This window comes from Urocampus carinirostris, chromosome 7 (genome assembly GCF_059441175.1).
Source record: "Urocampus carinirostris isolate Australia breed hairy pipefish chromosome 7, RoL_Ucar_1.0, whole genome shotgun sequence".
Lineage (NCBI taxonomy): Eukaryota > Metazoa > Chordata > Actinopteri > Syngnathiformes > Syngnathidae > Urocampus > Urocampus carinirostris.
This window is the reverse complement of record NC_142355.1, coordinates 20,201,308-20,223,473: the sequence shown is the minus strand read 5'-3', so window position 1 is coordinate 20,223,473 and position 22,166 is coordinate 20,201,308. Positions and strand designations below refer to the sequence as shown.

The following is a 22,166-nucleotide window of genomic DNA, read 5'->3' as shown; positions in this document are numbered from 1 at the left end:
CATTGTGACACCAATGATAATAACAATAGCAACAATAACAGTTATGATATAATAGTAACAATAAGAAAAAGGTTAACTGTAGTTGTTAATGCAAAATTTCCAATCTCTAGTATCACTCATACACCATTTTCTTCATCTCTCTATTCTGCCAATATTGTTTTTTTTGTATCTGGATTTGAACAGGTGAATAGTTGGACATTGTTTGATCTCGTCTTGTAAATTGTTCCAAAGTTTGACTCCACACACAGACACACACATACTTTTCCTGGTGGTTCTCACCTTTGGGATTTTGAGTTTACTACAGCCCCTTAAATCATAACGTCCCTCTTTTCGAGTGAATCATTTTTGGATGTTTTCTGGCACTGTTTTTTTTTTTTTGTTGACCTTAAATAAGAGTTGTGAAGTAAAAACATTTACTAAATCATCCAATTTTAATAATTTGGACTGCAGGAATAAAATATTGGTATGATCCTGATATCCTACCCTGTGTATGGTTCTAATTGCACGTTTTTGGAGGATAAAAAGGGGCTGTAGTGAACTTTAGTAATTATTGCCCCAGACTTCTGAAAAATACACAAACACATTGTAAAGCGCTTTGAGAGGTCTTCAGTGACTTGAAAAGCTCTATATAAATACAAACCCTTTACAAAATCTCTAATCCACCTGTCGAACACTTCATGACCTTACTCTTGTCAAGCTTCCTTCTCTTGCTCTATCAAACTCCACTCCCAAAGCACTTGGTCCTGTTGCAGAGTCGTCACCAAAGAAGTAAAGTATGTAAGTCAGAAAATAATTCAATGACGCACGCAGCAAAAATAAGATCAAGAAGGAGTAAGTATTTCTGATAAGGTTTGACCAGAACTAGTGTACCAATTAGTGTTCCATTTGTGTATCGGCACCTTTATGTAATCTGCTAATCTGTGGAAAGTGATGTACTCTACTTGTACTTAATCCTCATCACAGTGTTACGGACCGGAACATGGTGGGAAATTAAATCGGAAAGATATGAGGGTCCATGCATGATTTTGTGTTCTACCAACAGAACTGTATCAATGACTAATCAAGAGTTGAGCATCAGAATTGGTCTTGGAAAAAAATCCTCATCCCTGATCAAAATTGTACAAGTATTTGCAATTTAACCGATGATACATTTCATCATAGTGTTCTGTGTATTCATTTAAAAAACAATGCACCGCTTTCTTCATTTTTCTAGCTAAGAAACAAGACTGGGGGCTTATTTTTTTACTAATATTTTATAGGAATGTTTTTGTATTATAGTCTTACTATAGTGGTATTTTTGTTGTATTTCTGTAGAAGTATGTTTGAACTATTTCCAAATGCAACTAAAATTTCTATAGAATATTTGTAGTATTTCTATGGTAGTATTTTTGTCGTATTTGATTATTTTGTAATATTACTGTATTAATGTTGTATTTTTGTACTGTAAAATTATTGTAAAGGTATTTTTGTAGTATTTCTATAGTATTTTAATCCCTAATGCCTCTGATAGCAGGCAGTTGCCTTGCATGGCTGACGCTGCTAGCGGTTAGTTATTGTGTGTAAACGGGAAGGTGTGAAGCATATTGTAAAGCACTTTGGGAGGTCTTCATTGACTTGAAAAGCGCTATAGAAATGCGGACCACACACACACATTTTCATGAACTGCTTTCTATCTTAATTTCAAAGGTTTGTACTCTAAGGATTAAAATGATTGTTTTATTAACCTGCAGGTACAAATGTTGTTGGAGAAAAACGGTAAACAAGCTGCGGGCTAATGCGGCTTAGTGAGCTTTAAAGCATGTGACTGTGTTTGTCTTCCATTCATGCCACACGCGCCCTCATTCATCTTTATCCGACCTGAGGACGGACGGCTCTTTGAGGTAAGCGCTGACCATGCGAATAAAAAACAAAAAAAGAAAGCCTGACTCAAGTTTGAAACCCCTACCAGGAATTGAAACCTGCATAGCAGACATAATAACCTCATTCAAATCCTTTAGAACTATGATTAGAATCTGTATGTGAACAGTTGATCCTTGAAAAGGCATTGGATTCATTGTTCTAAAAAATAAGGTCTTCATTAGCATTAAAATTTCTGAAAAGTTTTAAAAATTTAAACGAGAATTAGTAATATTCATCATTGCCCACATCCGAGCATGTATTCTTAATAAAGCTACACTCAAAATTGGTCAATATGTCATTTTTCATGCATCATGATAAAAATTGCTTCGTGAATGTAGCAGAAAACATTTTTTTGGGACCAATTTTGACCGAGGATCCATGAAGGACCAAAAACATCCATTTTATTTACGTTTTTTCATGTCTAAAACAAAACGTCGACGAGTTCTATGTTTTTCGGATGGAAAGTTTTCAACTGGACCAAAATGTGATTTTAAATAAATGAAATGAGCATTTGTTTAAATTGTCTCTAATTTATATATTTTCTTGGTTTCAATTATGTTTTTTTTGTGAACTCTGTCTCAAATTTGATTTCAAAAGACATTAACAAAAAGTCTTAAAAGTATTGGATTTAACTTGCCTTAAGCTGTGGGAACCCTGTTCCCTACCCTAACCTCACATTTGCACATTTTGCTTTATTTGTATTACAGTGTCTTATTTGTTGGAACATTATTTACATGCTTTGGATTGTACTTGTTAGATTGGGTATTTTTGTATTCTATAGCTCTTATTTGATTTGATTTTTTAACATGATACTGCAGGAAATTAAATGTCTAAATAGAATTCGATTAAAACACACTTCTATAGCACAGTGTTTTTCAACCTTTTTTGAGCCAGGACAAGTTTTTTATATTCGAATAATTTTGCGGCTCATCACTAACTAAAAATGTTATCAACAACACTGAACAGTCTGTTTAATTACGATATAATTTATAACACCCCCAGTTTTTTACAGCACAGACACTCGACACTGACATAATAGTTTGTAAAGAGTCTGTATTTATATAGCGCTTTTCAAGTTGCAGAAAATGATTCATACATGTTTTATAACATTTAAAATTTTAAAAAGTGACATTGGATAATTTTTCACAGCGCACCTGACTATCTCTTACGGCACACTGGTGCAGTGTTTTTCAACCAGTGTGTCGTGACCTTGTCTAGTGTGCCGCTAGAATTTTATCTTTCCCAAAAATCAGGCCATTATTCAGTATTTTTGCTTTATTTAGGCGGGGAACTGCAATAGTCATCCATATCAGTAGGTGGCAGTAGATTTTTATATACTTTTTATGTACTAATTATCTACTCATGAGGTAGAACACTACATTTAAAAACTTAATTTGTTTAACAAAGTGATTTAAGATTGCAGTGTAAAAAGTTAAAAACATAAAACACATCATTCTTTTTTATTTTAAGTATTATTTTCTTCTTTTTACACACTAATTACCTACTTAAGAGGTAGTACAGTGAAGTATTTGACATAACTTCATTTTCTGTTAGGTTCATGTCCCCAACATTTTTAATAAAACGCTCTGCAATATAGGACAAAGAGAATCGGTTCTTTATAATTAGTTACTTTATTAATCATCATATTGAGAACCGCCGACATTCCGTTGTTAGACATCTTTTCGCTCGCTCTGCCCTGCTTGCTGCGCTCTGGCTCGGCTCGGCTCTGGCTCTGAGAAGCTCCTCGAAAAACCTCCCTTCTAATATTCAGTTTTTGCCTTTGCTACGTAGAGTTGATTAGTCTTCTTTCGAAGGCCTGCTTTCCATCCAAATGATGACAGGTGACCTTGGTCCTGGGAAACTCCTTTTTCCCCAGGCTCTTTGGTGAAGAACAATCTTGAGTTATGGGATGCCAGGTCAGGATGTATTTCGTTGGTATGTGAGAACAAAAACACAGTCTGTACATAAAAAACAACTCATGGCCTTGCAGGCTGAGAACTCTTCAAAAATGGCTGAGAGCACATATAACATATTAAATGTCAACTGTAGGATAAATATAATTATACAATCCTAACATTTCCCTCCTCTTTATCCTACAGTTGATATAATACTTCATTCAACTGTCATTTCGCAATACGATTTTCAACAGAGAAATCATGAATACAACACAGTTGTTACACTTAGAGGTTGTCGTCATAATGACCAGGATCTGAGTAAATATAAGGAAAATGCAGAGACAGGAAATCATCATCAACATTTGTGTCATTACAATTTTCACCATCGTCATTTTTATGGTAATTGCCAGAGTCATCATCAGCATCGGTGTCCGAGGGCAACAGAGCATACAAAGGTACCATCTTTGCCTGCATTGGGGCAAGAGCTGTTGTAATTAGTCTCGTTAGCAATGTTCTTATGCACGGAATACAACAACATCCACACAATGTGAGAATTGCCGCAAAAACGGCTATAGCCATATATTAATATTTTTTATATTTCCCAAACGTATCTCCAAAACCATCCCACATTGATGTGTCAACTCCTGAGTGGTCTTTCATCTTGTTGTTAAGTGACCTGAGGCCTTCCAGGGCCTTTGTCAGACTTCCGTCTGCTGCCGTGTTGTTCGGTATGAACGTGCAACATTGGTCACCAAAGATAGAACAGACCCCTCCCTTTTCAGCCAGTAGCATATCAACAGCAATCCGGTTCTGGAAAGCCATGAGGGAGGTAGCAGAGAGTTGCTCGTGTATGGCGGAGAAACCTTGTTCTGTTTTGTTTCCTAACTTCTGCACATTGAAATGGATATAGTTTATTCTGTCAACATTTTTATTAATTGTACACCAATAACAAATCAAAGATTCAAAACCCGCTGCTACTTGATCTGCTAATTTGTATTCATCTGGTACGCCTCTTGGAACACCGATACTGTCGATGTATGTAGGATCATTGTCACTCCAGGCATAGGTAGACCTTTACTTTTCCATGCATGTGGTAACAAGCTCTTCACAGATGTTAGCAATTCAGGGATTGTGGTGGCGGTTATAGACACAGGTAAAATAAGAGACATAGATGCACACAATCCTGTGGTATTGTACGGTAGTCTATCATACAACTTGTCTCCTCCACACCACCACCAGATGTCACTCCGCGAGAGTGGTTTAAATGTTATATTGACTGTCAACATTTGGTGACATTGTGTACTATTCAGATTACTTATATTGTCACCAAATCCGGTTCTATTTATACAGGTAAAATTATTTTGAGCTACTCTTTTAGAAAACACAGGCTTATGTTTTTCAACTGTCGTTATGGGGTAGGTTTGATCCCAGAAAGAGCAGTTTCCGTTTGGTACAGCATTATTCATTACGTTTATCAGGCACTCTGAGTTCAGAGTGGATGGTACAACTCTCAAAAGAGGGCGAGCACCCATACACACAACACAATCCGTCATGACAGCATGTGCCGCCTGCTCAGCCATTAGCAACCAGTTGTTATCTATCCTTGAAATTTCTGTGGTAACTTTGAACCACCCATCAATGTCTTTGACTGACATGCTTACTGATGTGATATTTGTCGTTACAGAGTAGTTACTTAATTTTGGCTGATCAGTCGATTTCATACTGTCATTTACACACACTACGACCGGGAAAAAAGGGGTCCATGCCCGAGGACCAGGCCCATAACGTGAAACCCCAGCACGTGCTGTTAAAAAATCTGATCCCGGAGGTCGAATTGTCTGGTTTGTAACGGTTATAGTCAGTTGTAAATTGCTTCCTTGATGCAATTTACGATTTTTTGAAATACTGGGCCTCAGAGCTGTCCCCTGGGGTCCAGTACTCCCCTGCTTCCGTTATAACCAAATACTCCCACCCTTGGAACGCTCCGTGTCCAAACACGTACCACCAGTACTCCTCCCACCCTTGCCCAGTAATATGTGTTGGCTGTCTCCCTAGACTGCCTCACTGGAACCCTTTTAAAGAGGTTATCGGTATGGACATCACAATGGTGGCATTTGGTGGCACAGTCACTGTCACAGAGTTGTTATAGGTCCACGATATTAACCAAGAGTGCACGTTGTGGCGTGTTTACTGGAGAGTCGGCACATTCCACTAACACCCCTGCTTTTATTAAATTTTCAATCACTGGTTGTATCCCAGCAATAGCATCTGGCTTGAGTGGATATTGTTTTATTCTAGGGCGATGCTCTTCTTTTTGCACAACGAGATATGCGGTACGCATCTATCCATAAGCCAGTTATGCTGTTTAAACAGTGACTTGAGTGGGTCAGGTAAGAATACTGCTGCTATGGCATACATTATTTTGTACACACAGTTACCATAAACACAAATCATTATTCAAGTAAGCACAATCAGTTTCATACTTATGAACAATTATTTTCCAAAGCAAAAACGCAACAGGATTTGCAATGAGCGTTCAAAAATTGGCATCTGAGCGTCCATTGAAGTTCCATGATTTTCATTTGTTTCCAAGAGGGCACTCGAAAACCACTCTATATTTTGCTCGAAAAAAGAACTGCTACCATATGCAATAATATTTTGTTTGTTTGTTTGTACATGATTCAAATTGAATCGTTTCTTCCGGCGCCGTCACGAATGGCAGCCACTCCAGCAGCTCCCGTGTTATTTTCGATTGTTCTCGATTGTTTGTTCTCAGCTCAGGGATGCTGCTGGAAATGTGAATTTCCCTTCGGGGATGAACAAAGTATCTATCTATCTATCTATCTATCTATCTATCTATCTATCTATCTATTTGACTTTATGTCTGAATACTATCTTGGCTTAGTCACGCTGTTTGGTGTTGCTCAGCAGAGCTTTCTTCTTCACATTCAAAGGACATGTGACCTTTCGACCGCAGGCCCAACACTTTACGTCTCGCCGTGTGTGTTACCCCCACACTCCCGTGAGCTCGTTGTTTATGAGCGTAGCTGGGATGTGCTCCATATCACTCCCTTGGCCTCGCTGTTGATAAGCGGCGCAGACAATGGATGACTGATGTCTTTGGCTCTTTCAGAAAATTAGTCCATGGCCTCTTTTTGACAGATTTATATGTCCTTTGGAGACTTAGAAAGAGTCTTTTTGCGGAATTCACTGGCACTTGAGAGTCTCGTTAATTCCACTGTGCTTACGTAGTGGGATTTTTTGTAAATTAACCGGATTATTCAAATTTTTCTCAATTTAACTACTAGTAGACATTATCTTAGTTTAATTAATTTCTATTAATTTATGTCCCATGCAATTATTCTTAAATTAGCCCGATATGTCTCAAAATCAACTAATCCGTTTTTTCCTATGGCCCTCTTCAAGATTGATCAGTTTCTCATTGTCTTCTAAAAATGCTCTTCCATAGAAACCGTTTCCTTTTAACTTAACCAAACCATAAGTCAGTATTTGTTACACATTTGTTTATCACTTGTCAATCGTAACACTCATTCTAAAAAAAATTCAGTGTGTAATCATTGTCCTTTGGGCTAAACTTGTCAAAATTCCAAACCCTCACACTAAACATCAAAAATCTCAAAAGATCAACAAAAATTTCTCAAAAAATGCCAAATCGAACTTAATGTCATAACTTCTCTAATTGTATTTTCTTCTCTCTGTAACCATAATCAATCTTTTATTGATTCAATATAGAACAATACATACTCGTCACTTATGTCTTGTTGAGTGTATTTATTTTATTTTCATAATCTTTATTCCGCGCAACAATCTTTGTCTTTACGCATTAGTCTTTGTTTTAAGCAGCCCTTCAAGATCCCCCATGACCAAGGCTATACAGATCAACATGATCTGGTCCGACTATTAATAGGTTTCTTTTTTCCTTTGTTTAAAGGAAACATTTCATTCATTGACTGAAATAGCTTCAGCTACGTTATTAATGATTTCTAATCTCGAATTTTCCTTTCTGTGTTAGTTTGTCGTCATTTTCAAACTTCTTTCAAAATTTTGATTATTTTATTGAGAGTAATGTATTATTTAATACGAGAACAACTAAGGAAATAATCTTTTTACGTATTACGCCTCTTTTGAATTTGTCCATTTACGAACGAGAAGATTGACACTAAAATTATGGACCGTTTTTAGTCATCTTCATTGCCTTAATCGTCCTTGCTTTATTAGGAGCAAATCTACACGTCTTAAAGTTATTACCCTTTGCTATTCGCATTTTCAACGAAAAATGATTAGTTGTTCACTCAAATATTCTTTCTTTTTATACTATTCTGTATAATTATCTTGTATTATACTCTCAGTGTTTTCATTTTTTTATTTTTTTTTTATTTACCTGTCTTAAACGCATCATTTATGCTGGGTGCGCAACCTTTTTTTTTTTTTTCCTTTAAATTTTCATTATCATTTAGTTTACTCTTTAACAAAGATTTAACGCATTTTTGAATTTGCTGTACGAGTTTTTATTTTCCTGCACGCCGATCTTAGCTAATGAGATCTCGTCGCTTCGAGATTACGTCATTGTTGTTGGTAATTCTTGTCGAGCGAAGGTCAGTCTTTTTATTAGACAAACGGCTTTTTTCCTTGTTCAATTCATCAAAGAGAGCTTGCTTTCAAACGGCTCATTTGCTTTGATGATTGATATCACGAATTATGTTGTACTAAGAAAAGTACAGTAAGTAGAAAAATGGAAAAAGACAAGCCTGTTATTCGCAATTACCATCAACAAATGCAGAAAATAAATTAATAATTCGATGATCAAAACTGAATGAATACGCAGATATCTACTATTTTGTTACCGATTTATAAGTTCGATCTTTGTATCACTAAATTTCAGGGGTTCTGCCAAGATCTATAAATCTTTTAGCAAGCTAGTACACGGAATTCAAAATTCCTATCATATTATCATTATTGATAGTTCAGTTAAAAAAAAATCATATATATCAGGGTGTCCCCTGCCCACTGCCTGATGATTGCTGGGATGGGCTCCAGCACCCCCGCGACCCTACTGAGGATAAGCGGTGCAGCTGCTGAGATGAGATATATATTATATATGTGTGTGCAGCACGGTGGCGCAGTGGCCAGCACGTGTGCGGCATTACTAAGGACCTGGGAACAGGTGTGTGTGTTCCAAGCCAGCCTGCATGCTCTCATTGTTACGGTTTACTTTCCTCTTTCAAAAAACATGCATTTCAAGTGGACTGACTGGTCCAAATTGTCCCTATGTGTGAATGAGCTAGTGAATTGTCTATCTTTGTGTGCCCTGCAATTGGCTTGCAACCAGTTCAGGGTGTCCTCCAATCGCTGCTCGATGATCGCTGTGATGGATTCCAACAAGATGAGATCTACTTATCATAGTTATGGTTCATACCGGCCGAATATGAACACAAAACTTTTCTGGTTCTCACCTGTAACGCCTTTATTGTTGACATATTCCTTTAATATCATAAAAATTGGTGTTTCACTTACCATCGTTCATCCCATTCAAATATCTTCATCATCGTTAGTAATGCTACTTTTTTTTTCCTCACCGTTCCTCCATTTTCTCCTCAGCGGATTGTTGAGTCCAAATGAGACAAGAACCAAAATTCTGAAACTTAAAAACATCGTTAGAGCAACACTTTTGCCGTAAAATCAAACGTTTCCTTCCTTTGCAGTGTTTTCACGATAGTTCACTAATATATATATATATATTTTTTTTTTTAGTCTATAATATTTCTCATTATGGCAACAAAATAGTGTAGTTTTTGTATCACTACAGTATTTTTGTAGTCGAATTTATTATTGTAATACTTTGCAATTCTCTCATTTCTTGTTCTAAAGCAAAACAATATGTTATGTCTATGTTCATTTGCCTTCAAATAGATTTTCATCCTTTATATAATTTTCTTTTATTTTTATAGCTTATCTATAAAATTACTGTCACATGTTTTGACTATTTTTCACCAAATGCATATTACACAAATCTCAACTGTATGTAACATCTTACATGCAAATATTTCTGTGTAAATATTGTTTCACTATAACTTTATCTTCTCCTCAATTTAGTGTCCACTTAATTCCTGCGTCCTCATATTTACCTCTTTTTTTTTTAAATTATTCACAGCTTGCTCGGTGTCACGTGTGAATCTCCCTTCTAGATTTAAAACCATTATTCAACCCAGAAAAATAACTCCCTTTTTAATTAATCACTGCCAAGGCCGTGCTATGACCCATGATCTGACCTACTCAGGATTAATCAGTTTCTCGTTATCTATATCTATGTTTTACTCTGTCAATAAGGGGGTCCACTTGGCCTTTTAGCCATTGAGAATCGGGCGGTAAAACCCTACCCTCTTCACGGCTTCTCCTCGGAAGTGGGTAAATGGCCTGGGGGGTGTTAGCGCATGTGAATGATTTGGCATATTGTGGGGGCGGCGTGGAGCGAGGCATATTACTGTGTGCCTGCTCTTCCTCCCTTTAATCGACGCGGTTCACTATATGGCCCTGTATATTCGTTATCCTCCTTTTTAGGATACATTACGGTAGTTCCACAAAGGTAATGCCATAAATCGCAAATGGTTTGCATCTAAACAACGCATTTCAAGTCAATGAAGATCTTCAAAAGCACTCTATAATGTGCTCCACTCTACCCATTTACTTACTCTAGATTTAAAACAGTTCAATGTTGAAAAAGTAAGTTTTTTTTTTTTTCCAATCTATTGTATTAAGGTTAGTCTCACTTAATTTTCACCAAATTATCTCTCTTAATATTTAATTAACTTTCCCCTTTATGTTTCTCTCTCCCTTTTTTTTTTTTTTTTTTTTTTCTTTAAACCAATTAATCTACTATTTTAGCTTCACCTATTTAATGTGAAAATGGCATCTATTTATTTATGAGTTATCTTACTCATTTGAATTTCACTCAATCCATTTTTTCCATTTTAATTGAAAGAGAAAAAAAAGTATTTATAAACAATTTTTTTTCAATATTTTTTGGTATAAAAATGCCCTTATCTCAAATTAGTGTATTTCAATTCACTCAATTAGATTTTTCCTATTCTTCCCAGTCCTTTTTTACCAATTTTTTGAACTGAAAACAGGAATATTTTATCTTTTTCTGTATTATTCTGGCATTATTTTGATTTAACGCATCTAAATAGCTCATTTATTTTTCCCAAATTTCTCACTTTTATCCAGTAACACAGAGGCTCGATTGCGGTCGGGTCTTCCTTATAAATGACTCTTCACCTATGAGTTCATCGAGTATTTATTATTATTATTATTTTTTATATAAATACAATTGCCCAGGGGCAACTTTATATTTCATTCGCTCTTTCTCAATCACACAGACGTCTTGTTTTTTATCGTGATCACGTTCTTACATCGCTTGTTCTTATTTTTTTTTTTCTTTCCACTTATTTTCAGTTGACAGGGGACTCCGCACATCCTTGTGAAATTTAACTAACTTTAAAGCGCTGGGTTAGGGGAGTCCACACCTCCCGCGGAATTTTAACTGTCTGAAAACTATTTACCTGATAGAGTCTAGAATTGTCAGGGTTTTTCTGTTAAGAATCTGCCCCCCGTAATTTATTTTTTCAACGGAGGATTCTTAAACTTTGTCTCTGTTAAGATTTTCCTTTTCTACAGAGAATTCTTAATCTTTTCGACGGAGGATTCTTAAACCTTAAGAATCTACCCCCCGCGCTCGCGAGTCAATTTACTTTTACCGGTATGCACACAATGTTATGAATAATTTTTACTCACGATTCTCTAAGTCCTTGGCTTTCCGTCAACCGTCAGATCCCAGCCCGCGAGGGAAGGTCCAGTCCCGGAAAAAGGGTCTTTATGCTGTGGCCACAGTCTTTCCTGGATTTTCCTCTCGCGTCCTGGAATCATCTGGTATCTTGGAATCCGGTTTCGAAGGACCAATTAAATGTTAGGTTCATGTCCCCAACATTTTTAATAAAACGCTCTGCAATATAGGACAAAGAGAATCGGTTCTTTATAATTAGTTACTTTATTAATCATCATATTGAGAACCGCCGACATTCCGTTGTTAGACATCTTTTCGCTCGCTCTGCCCTGCTTGCTGCGCTCTGGCTCGGCTCGGCTCTGGCTCTGAGAAGCTCCTCGAAAAACCTCCCTTCTAATATTCAGTTTTTGCCTTTGCTACGTAGAGTTGATTAGTCTTCTTTCGAAGGCCTGCTTTCCATCCAAATGATGACAGGTGACCTTGGTCCTGGGAAACTCCTTTTTCCCCAGGCTCTTTGGTGAAGAACAATCTTGAGTTATGGGATGCCAGGTCAGGATGTATTTCGTTGGTATGTGAGAACAAAAACACAGTCTGTACATAAAAAACAACTCATGGCCTTGCAGGCTGAGAACTCTTCAAAAATGGCTGAGAGCACATATAACATATTAAATGTCAACTGTAGGATAAATATAATTATACAATCCTAACATTTTCAAACATTTTCGACGGACGGTGTGCCTCGGAACTCTTTTATAGATAAAAGTGTTCCTGGGTTCAAAAAGGGTTGAAAAACCCTGCACTAGTGTGTCGCGGCACAGTGGTTGAAAAATCACTGCAATAGCATATGAATAACCTATAGTTCACATTGACAATATCTGTGTATTATTTGTTATTGCAACATCCATTTTGGCCTGGTCATCCTGGAAGAGGATTACCTCATTACCTCCTTCTCAAGGATTCTTCATTTACATCATGTTGAGGTTTTTGAGTTTTTCCTTACCCTCGTGGGGGTTTGAGATCAGGGGATGGTGTAATAATAGTCTGTGATTTGCAATAATCTGTGGTCTGTGCAGCCCTTAGAGACTCTTTGTGATTACTTTGAAACCTCTACATGGTATTTACAAGAAAATTTTTCTATTTTTGGAGAGACATGAACAATCTTGAAGACGTCCCTTTCGGAATGCCTTTTGGGTCCCTGGGACAGGACGTGTACCTGATGACACCACCCGACATCTCCGTGCCGGACTGTCTTCGGATAATGCAGGAAACTCAGGTCAAATTTTGTACTTTGGCTTCTCCGATTCAGTATTTGGGTACATCGAAAACCGTGGTGACCCTTTGTTATAGGATTGTTTTCCCAGCTGTGCTCGTAATTGTCATGGTTTTCGTCAAAATAGTGTCTTCTAGACGAAAATATTTAATCGCTAACTCCCTGAACCAGTTTCAAGTTATTCATTTTGGATAAATATTTTGCTGTTATTTTGAATTTCACCGTTTTATTTACGTTCCTTATTTTGAGGTTTTCAGTTTTTCCTTACCCTCATGTAGGTTTTAGATCAAGGGATGGTGTAATAATAGTCTGTATTAGTCTGTACAGTCCTTTGACACTTCTTGTGATTGAAAACATGACATGTTTTTTAAGCTTTACTGTATTTGTATCTTGTTTTTCTAGAATAGTAACACTATGAGCCAAAATGTTAAGCCAGTGGAACAAAAAAGTTTTTACTAAAATCCGCAAAATGAAATAAATTATTTTTTACTTCATTTTTGTTGTCTTTCCATGTGGTAAAATCTTAAACGGCTTCATCGAACGAGAACCATTTTCTGCCAGTAGGACAAAAGAAATTGTAATTTGTTGTAACATTGTTTTTTTTTTGTTTTTTTTGTAAAATGAAACAATGGCAGTACTAAGTCATATTGCGTACTGAATTGTTCTGTAATTTGGGAATTTATGATACAAAACTCAATTCCAATGAAGTTGGGAAAGTGTGTTAATTGCAAATAAAAATTGATCCAAGTAAATTGCAAATTCTTTTCAACCCATATTTAAATGAATGCACAGCAAAGACAACATATTTATTGTCTTCACTCATAAACTTTATTGTTTTGGGAGAAAATCATCAACTCTGTAATTTGATGACAGCAACACGTGCCAAAATAGTTGGGACAGGTGTCAATAACTACTCAGAAAGTGGATGAATGGAAATCAACCAACTATTTGCAGGTGAACAGATGAATTAGCAACAGGTGAGAGTTGTTACTGGGTATAAAAAAGGGAGACCCGAACAAGCTAAGTCATTCACATGCAAGGATGGGGCGAGGTTCACCTCTTTGTGAACAACTGCGTGAGCAAATTGTTGAACAGTTTAAAAACAACATTCCTCAAAGTACAATTGCAAGGAATTTAGGGATATCATCATCTACAGTCCATAATATTGTGAAAAGGTTCAGGGAATCTGGAGAAATCACTGTGCGTAAACGGCATGGCCGTAAACCATTATTGAATGCCCGTGACCTCCGAGCCCTCAAGCGGTACTGCATTAAGAACCGACATCAATGTGTAAAGGACATCACCACATGGGCTCAGGAACACTTTGGAAAACCACTGTCAGTCAATACAGTTCGACGCTATATCCGTAAGTGTGGGTTAAAACTTTATGTTGCAAAGCGTAAGCCATTCATCAACAACATCCAGAAACGCCGCAGGGTTCTCTGGGCCCGAGCCCATCTAAAATGGACTGATACAAAGTGGAAAAGTGTTCTGTGGTCTGATGAGTCAGTTTTCCAAATTGTGTTTGGAAATTGTGGACGTCGTGTCCTCCGGTCCAAAGAAGAACAGAACCACCCAGACTGTTATGCACGCAAAGTGCAAAAGCCAGCATCTGTGATGGTATGGGGGTGCATGAGTGGCCAAGGAATGGGTAACCTGCACATCTGTGAAGGCACCATTAATGCAGAAAAGTACATTCAGGTTTTGGAACAAAGTATGTTGCCATCCAAACAGAATCTTTACCATGGGCGCCCTTGCTTCTTCCAGCAGGATAATGCCAAGCCACACACTGCACGTCTCACGACAGCGTGGCTTCGTAGTAAGAGGGTGCGGGTGCTTGACTGGCCTGCCTGCAGTCCTGACCTGTCTCCCATTGAAAATGTGTGGCGCATTATAAAGCGTAGAATAAGACAAAGGAGACCCCGGACTGTTGAACAGCTGAAGCTGTACATAAAGCAAGAATGGGAAAGGATTCCACTATCAACGATTCAACAACTAGTCTCCTCACTTCCTAAACGTTTATTGAGTGTTATTAAAAGGAAAGGTGATGTAACACAATGGTGAAGAAGCCCCTTTCCCAACTACTTTGGCACTTGTTGCAATTATAAAATTCTAAGTTTATCATTATTTGCTTATGGAAATAAAGTTTATGAGTTTGAACATGGATAATCTTGTCTTTGTGGTGTATTCATTTAAATATGGGTTAGAAAAGGTTTGCAAGTCATTCTATTCTAATTTTACTGACATTTTAAACTTTTTCCCAACTTCAATGGAATTGACTTTTGTAGTTTTGTCCAATTTTTCAAGTTGTACTGTATTTGTGTCTTGTTTTCCTAGAAACATAACATTTCAAATGAGAAAAAAAAACATCTGCCAGTGGAATAAAAACACTTTTTTTTTTACGACTAAGCCCCCTAACCCTTTTTTTACACATGAGAATTACTAAAATCAGCAAAATTTTGTCCAAAATATTTGAGTGTACTTTTTGTGGTCTGATCTTAAACAGCTTTCGCGAAATAAATTGTTAAATCATCATTTTTCTCATTATCATCAATACAGATGATTAATATTGGTTCATCATTTGAATGCAACTTTGGATATTATCTATTTTTAAACTGTACTAATGTACTGTACTGACTAAATTTGTAGTTGGATCTTTAAGATAGTTTTTTTTGGTGAATGTTTTTAAAGCGCTCATGCGTATAGGCCTATGTCAATGACAATTTAATTAATATTAAATGCTGTGCTAGTTGATAGACAGCTGTGGACACAGTCAGCAAACGAGTGTCTAAATCGTGGTACAATTTGTTGCTTTTCTTTTCTAGACATTTCCCCGCTGATCTTTTTAAAATGCAATAACTGGCCGTGAATGAGTTAAATTTATTGGCTGTTGAACCCTACGGCTCAAAATCCCGGTGCGGCTTGAACCAAAACACAATTGATTTTCTTCCTTAGATTTGTGCATAAGACTTAATCGGGTGCACTGTAGTTTGGAATTGACAGTACTTGGCTGATCAATGGAGCAAGCCAAAGAACTGCACGACTAGATTCCTTTTTTCAACTGTGCGGTTTAAGTGGTCTTTTCCACATTTTTGCAGTACGGTTTCAATCTGGAGAAGCTCATCCTAACAGGCCAGCAGACTTCGCACCAGGCTCCATCCTGTCCTCCATACTGGCTGATGTTCAGCAGCCCCCACGAATGCCCCAAGTCCAACAGCGAACCTTGGGCCACCGAACCTCGGCGTCGCTGCTACAGCTTGAACTCCACAGACGTCCGTCGTCGTAGACTCTGGTTCCGCGACTCGGACGAGGAAGACGGCTACTGCGAGGACAACGAAGGCTCGTCTCCCGAAGACGGTCCTCTGGGGACTTCCGGCGGACGAGAGTGTCCCCGCAGCGCGGCCCTTCTCAGGTCCAAAGACGCACGGTTTAGCCGGGCCGAGTCATCGCCGAAGAACCAAAGAGGAACCTCGGTATCTCCGGAGTGTGGCCGCTACGGTCCAAGTCAGAAGTCCACCAAGAAGAGGCAGCGCGCACAGAGCGCCGCTGCCAGGCTGCACCCCCTTAAAAACCAGATGAGTGGAAGGCTGCAGGACCAACGACCGTCCTCTGCAGGCCCCGTCGTCAAAAACCGAAGACAAAAGGTGAGTCCTGCGCACGATTTCAGCACCTGACACTGCGTCAACAATGCCGTTCCCTTAGGCCATCCGGCCAGGAGGTTTTATAGACTCGGCCACGGAGCTACTGTCCGCTCTTAGCCCTGAAGAGAGGGAGCTGCTGGAGGCCGTCACCGACATGGGGTACCCGCTTCGTGCAGCCATCTTGGCTCTGCAGAAGACCGGGTACAACAGTCCAGACAAGGTTTGGGCAAAAAAACGACCGGCTTCCCCCTCCAAAATAGACTAATTTCAAGAGTAAAAATGCATTTTACTAAGTCATAACTGCCAACATTTTGAAATAAAAGCTAAAAACTGTAGAAAAGGAGTGTTAAACTCATTCTAGCCTATAAATACTCCTATGGGGGCCGGACTTGTGAATTAATAGCATAAAAAGTTTGCCTTAGCTAGTGTTCATTTTTACCTCTGAAAGTGATGGGTCCCGGGGGACTCGCATGTCCAAAAATCTATGGGTCCCCAAAATTTTGTGTTATCGAGGTTGAAATTGTAAATCGGCGACAAATATATAATATAAACAGGGTTGGGTAGGGTTACTTTAACTTGATTACTTTCAATTACTTTTGGATTACTCCAATACCAAATATGCTAATAAAAGACAAAATAAACTAAACGTGAATAAAATGATGACTCACAACACGTGGTAAGCTTTCTCTCCTGGCTTTGATCTCCGGCAAAACTAACATAAAATGCGACAGAAACAAAATGAAAATAAATCCAAACAGCTTGCCAACATCATTTTTGCCGTTCCATGTATTCCGTTACTCCCCAAGCCTGCACAACATTTAGTCATTTTATTCATATTTAGTTTCTTTTGTCTTTTATTAGCATATTTGGTATTGGAGTAATCCAAAAGTAATTGAAAGTAATCAAGTTAAAGAAACCCTACCCAACCCTGAATATAAATCTATATATTCATTCAGTTTTAATCATCATGGTTTATTGGTAATACAAATCAGTTATCACTTCAAGATTTTTCAGTTCACAACAATATCGTACATTATACAAAATAATATTGCTGAAATATTAGTCTATATATTCATGCAGTTTTAATCATCACAGTTAATTGGTAATACAAAAGGAGTTATCACTTCAGATTTTTCAGTTTGGTTTGCTGTCCCGCCACAGTTGTAATGCCTTCTCTAGGTCCAATCCATTATCATCCTCCTCATAGCGTAACCAGGAATATAATTTAGTCCATTTTGGCAGAAAAGTCATTTTCTTGCTAGTTTTCTTTTGTTTATTTTCTTTCGTTGAAGCGTTAGCTTCAACACACGTGTTTTCCTTGCCTCCGCGATCTTCTGAAGAATTTTCTCCACCGTTTTTTTCGTGCCGGAATTAATGCCGTTGTTATCACTCTCTGCATTATGTTTCGACTTATTACTGACACTGAAGAAATAATCAATTTTGTGTTGATTTGCGCCTAATACTGTTTTTCCGGAGGCTTACTTCTCTTTCACTCGACGACAAGCGCCACAATGACGTAATCTTGAAACGAGATCTCGTTCTCCGAGATCGGCTAAAACTCGAACCGCGAGACCAAAACAACAATGGTGGAGCTGCCTGACGAAAAGTTTGGAGTGCGGTAAATCTTTGTTAAAAAAAAAAGTAATCGGGTAATAATGACAATTTTGTGTTAAAAAAGTTGCGTCCCGGGGACGCACGTTGATTTGACACTATGCGTCGCCAGCAAAAATGATACGTCTAGGACGCAGGGACGCGGGCAAACGAGAACACTGCTTAGCTGAAGGGCTGGGGTTTCTTTTCTGCAGGCTTACTATTAAATTATGATTCCGGGATTAAGATTTGATTACAAAACAGAGGGTTTTTCTCTACTTTAATATTTAATCTCTAATAGTGTTTATCCACGAAGCCTTTGTAAAAAAAAAAAAACTGCATTTATTTTAAAATCAGGGGAACCTAACAAAAAATGGCATAAATGGTATTTTAAATAATTGAATTATTAATGGTGCTTTTAATTTTTTTATGAAAATGAAAATACAAGAACATCTTAGATAGCTCATAAAGAGCTAAAGATTTTTTAAACTTCTGCAAAGACACCCAGATGCTATTTTTGGAAATTTTCACATCGCCTTACAAAGCTTATCCATAACTTTTATTTTAATTTAGTAACATTGCGATGGGTTTCATCAATATTCTCTGCTTGATTGATGATAAGCATGGCAGCGTAGTGGTAAGCGCGTGTGTGGCAGAGTTCTGAAGTCATAAGATTGAACCTTCCTGTGTGGAGTCTGCATGTTCTCCCCGTGCTTACATGGGTTTCCTCCTGGCACTCCGGTTTCCTCCAAAAACATGCATTCCAGGTTAATTGGCTGGTCCAAATTGTCCCTAGGTGTGAATGAGCGAGTGAGTCTTTCGTCTTTGTGTGCCCTGTGATTGGCTGGCAACCAGTTCAGGGTGTCCCTTGCCCACTGCCCCAAGACAGTTGGGATGGGCTCCAGCACCCCCGTGACCCTACTGAGGATAAGCGGTGCAGTTAATGAATGATCAATGGTAGTCAACAAATGCAGTACAGTGGTAGCTTTGAGAGTGGCGTTTGGCTTTTATATTTAAAACAGCAAATCAATGTTCAAGATGCTAATTTTTCTCTCAGGCCACATTTAGCTTTTGCCACGAGTTGGAAACATTTGCTGCACCCTTTCACGTACAAAACAGAGAATTACAAAGAATAAAATCAAGTTTAAAATGTGCTTGTTTGAAACTGGAAGTAACAAACTTTTGCCTGGACGGAAATTGAATGCGATGCTTGAAGTGGTTTATTCACGCTCAAAGACAGTCTCGTTTGAAAATAGTCATAGACTAACATACTCATCTCAAGTCAAGATTTTCGTTGTTTAAATTTAACCTTTTTTAGGGGTGTAGCAGGAGTCAGACTCATTAAACCGCAGGTGTCAAATGTTTAGGCCCGTCTAGGGTTTTAATCTGGCCCACGGGACAACGCCAAGAGAAGTACAAGAGAAAAATTAGCTGCACTTTGAACTATGTCCACTCAATGTTGCCAAAGCCTGACCTAGACTCTCACAAAGTAACTGGACCAATATTATGTTCTCTCTCTCTCTTGCTCCTTTTTGCTTCGCTTTTTTTTTTCTATCTCCTTTTTCCCGCTCTCTCTTCTCCTTTATCGTTCACCCTATTTGTCTTTCTTCCTCTAGCTCATTTTGTCTCGGACTCTCCCTTTTTTTCTATTTGTCTCGCTTTGTCATTGTCTTTTCTCTCACTATAGTGATTTTCTCATTCTCCCTCTCTCATCTTTCTTTCTTTTTCATTTCCTATGATCATGAAATGCACAGGGAGCCTATGCTGCAATTCTAAATCTTGTAATGTGATCCGACCGCCTTGTCCCTATAAGCACCCGTGCTGCAAGCTAGCAATAGTCTTTTGGGAAGACCATAGAGCAGGGCAATGCAAACAATATATAAAAGCATGCATCAGAACCTCAAGGTTTCCCTGCGAGAAATTGGCAGACCCTAGCTATATTCTTAAAATGATTAAAAACCCATTATAGTTCTTGATATGTGGATTATATTATTCTGGAAGTTCCGTTAGGTTAGGTTTCATTATGAGCCTTGCATTTCCCAACCAATTTTTTTCTGGGATGACAGCTCTTAAAATATCTGTCTGCCTGCAAACATCTATGCGATCTGGGCTACGACGAAGCACAGGTGGAGGAGGCCTTGGAGATGTTCCAGAACTGTGAGAGCAAGGTGACACTTTTCCCGAAAATCCTTATTGACAGCAGAACGAGTCGACGGGTTGTGAAACCAAGGGTCCGTTTCTAATTTCAGGCTGCAGAGTTCCTGCGCCTGCTGACCCAGTTCAACGAGATGGGCTTCCAGCAAAGCGCAATCAAGGAAGTGCTGCTTGTGCATGAAAATCATCGGGAAAGGGCTCTTGAAGAACTTATGACCCGCATGACTTAAGAGTTAGGACAAAACGTCCTGTGGGGATGTAATATTATTAATTGCTACAAAAGCATATTTTAAGCCACAACTTATAATAGGAAAACCTTTTTGACCCAAAGAGCCATAAAATCAGAAAAAAGAGTGATATGTGCATGGTCGCGTTTTTTATCATTATTCCAGGATGAAAATGGCGAAAGTAAGAGAAGGACTTTTAAACACAGTCCAAATGCCAACCCAAAACCCCAAAAAGAGGGCAGAAGAGTTGGGGTGCACTTCTAAGAATTTTACATACTTGCGCGTGCAACAAACAGAGCTGCAATGATGATTTCAGCCAGAAGATGGCATCAAAAAGAATAAGTTAAAGTTTAAGTTACATACTGAAGAATTCTATACATTTGACTATAAAAGGATTTTATACGATTGACTCATAATGCAATAAGGATTTTCACTGAGTAGGCTTTAGTTCAATGACAGGTCAGGCTGTTCCAAATGCAGAATATTTTGTCTAGTTCTGTTGATAACAGGACTCTGACGGAGGACGGCAGGCATTGTTTTGAGAAACGCTCCGCGTCGTTTTGAGTACCACAGACATCAGAACGCTCTTCTCCGAGATGGTGAAGCACAGGGGACTTCCTTGGCGAGCCCATGGGAGGAGTCGGCACGTCATTATGCGGGGAGAAGATGGCCAATAGTAGCAAGCTAAAAGGACTTGAGAAAAAGGCTTCCCAGAGACTCCAACGTGACTAATTTGGTCGTTTTCGATAGAGTACACTTAGTTAAATTTTTAGGGAAAATAAATCTGCCCCTGTGTGGAAATGTCGGCCTCTTGTTCATCTTTTCCCTCAAAAAACGAGCGCGCATAAATTGTTGGGTGAATGTAGGTTGTGTTTGGTTAATGGAGTCAGATAACTAATTCGAACAATTTGGTAAACGCTACATTTAGATAATTCAACAATACAAAGACTGGGAACAATTAAGACATGAGATTTAAATACAAGACCTTTTTAATGCTTTAACCTGTGGTTACCAAATTAGAGACTTTTTCAAGTTGTTAAAACCTCAGGGGAACCTTGCATACACAACTTTTAGGAGTGTTGAGGCTCATTTTGACAGTCATCTCTGTCTTAAACAATGGTTTTAAAATAAGGTGCGAGTGCAGTATTTTTGGACATTTTTACAAAAAGAAAAAAAAAACTTAAAACGAGAAGGCTATCGAGATATTTAGAGAAAAGCAAGTTCTTAGGCAGGGCTCTGCTCACAGCCCATCTCTACCACTCACCCAATTTAGTTGCCCTTTGTGCTTTGCTGGCGTTTAGTTTGTTCTGTGGGTTTTTATAATAAAGTGTCTCAACGGCGAACGTACATTGTTTAATGAGCATCCATTAAAGGATTTTTTTCTGCACTGTACAGCCAAAAGGGGGTCTGTGGGTGTGACACCTTGACTGTAAACTGTAGTCTATATGGTCCCCCGTATTATTGGACTGAACAAAATGTAATTTCAGTGTTGTATGTTGTGTTACAGAGAAGTCTTCTCACGATTCCTAGTATGGAACGAAAGAGGAAATTTACAAGTCTTATTTCATCTCCGAGACAGCTGTACTCATTAATAGTACCAAATAGGTTGTCGACCCCTGTGCTACAGTGTAGCTAGTATAATCAGAAGTCAAGAGTTACGTTTTGAGAGGACAGGTTTCAAACCTATCT

The 22,166-nt window shown here is 38.3% G+C and overlaps 1 protein-coding gene and 1 pseudogene across 1 annotated transcript; one reads left to right on the top strand and one right to left on the bottom strand.

The window, feature by feature from the left end:
• The first annotated feature begins 1,825 nt into the window (after positions 1-1,825).
• Positions 1,826-21,869, top strand: LOC148362601 (uncharacterized). The gene is made up of 6 exons (XM_088340062.1): positions 1,826-1,880; positions 12,744-12,868; positions 15,964-16,509; positions 16,568-16,726; positions 20,163-20,264; positions 20,346-21,869. Exons 2-6 carry the CDS (start codon positions 12,746-12,748, stop codon positions 20,478-20,480), a joined length of 1,065 nt encoding a protein of 354 aa, XP_088196188.1. The 5' UTR covers positions 1,826-1,880; positions 12,744-12,745; the 3' UTR covers positions 20,481-21,869.
• LOC148362602 (uncharacterized) lies at positions 4,653-6,857 on the bottom strand (annotated as a pseudogene).
• Positions 21,870-22,166: the final 297 nt, after the last annotated feature.

Bases quoted from the DNA above. Each gene is read 5' to 3' on its own strand.
- LOC148362601 (XM_088340062.1), top strand. From the start codon at position 12,746: ATGAACAATCTTGAAGACGTCCCTTTCGGAATGCCTTTTGGGTCCCTG. The intron at 16,510-16,567 runs GTGAGTCCTGCG...CCGTTCCCTTAG, and splicing joins TCAAAAACCGAAGACAAAAG to GCCATCCGGCCAGGAGGTTT. The intron at 20,265-20,345 runs GTGACACTTTTC...TTCTAATTTCAG, and splicing joins TCCAGAACTGTGAGAGCAAG to GCTGCAGAGTTCCTGCGCCT.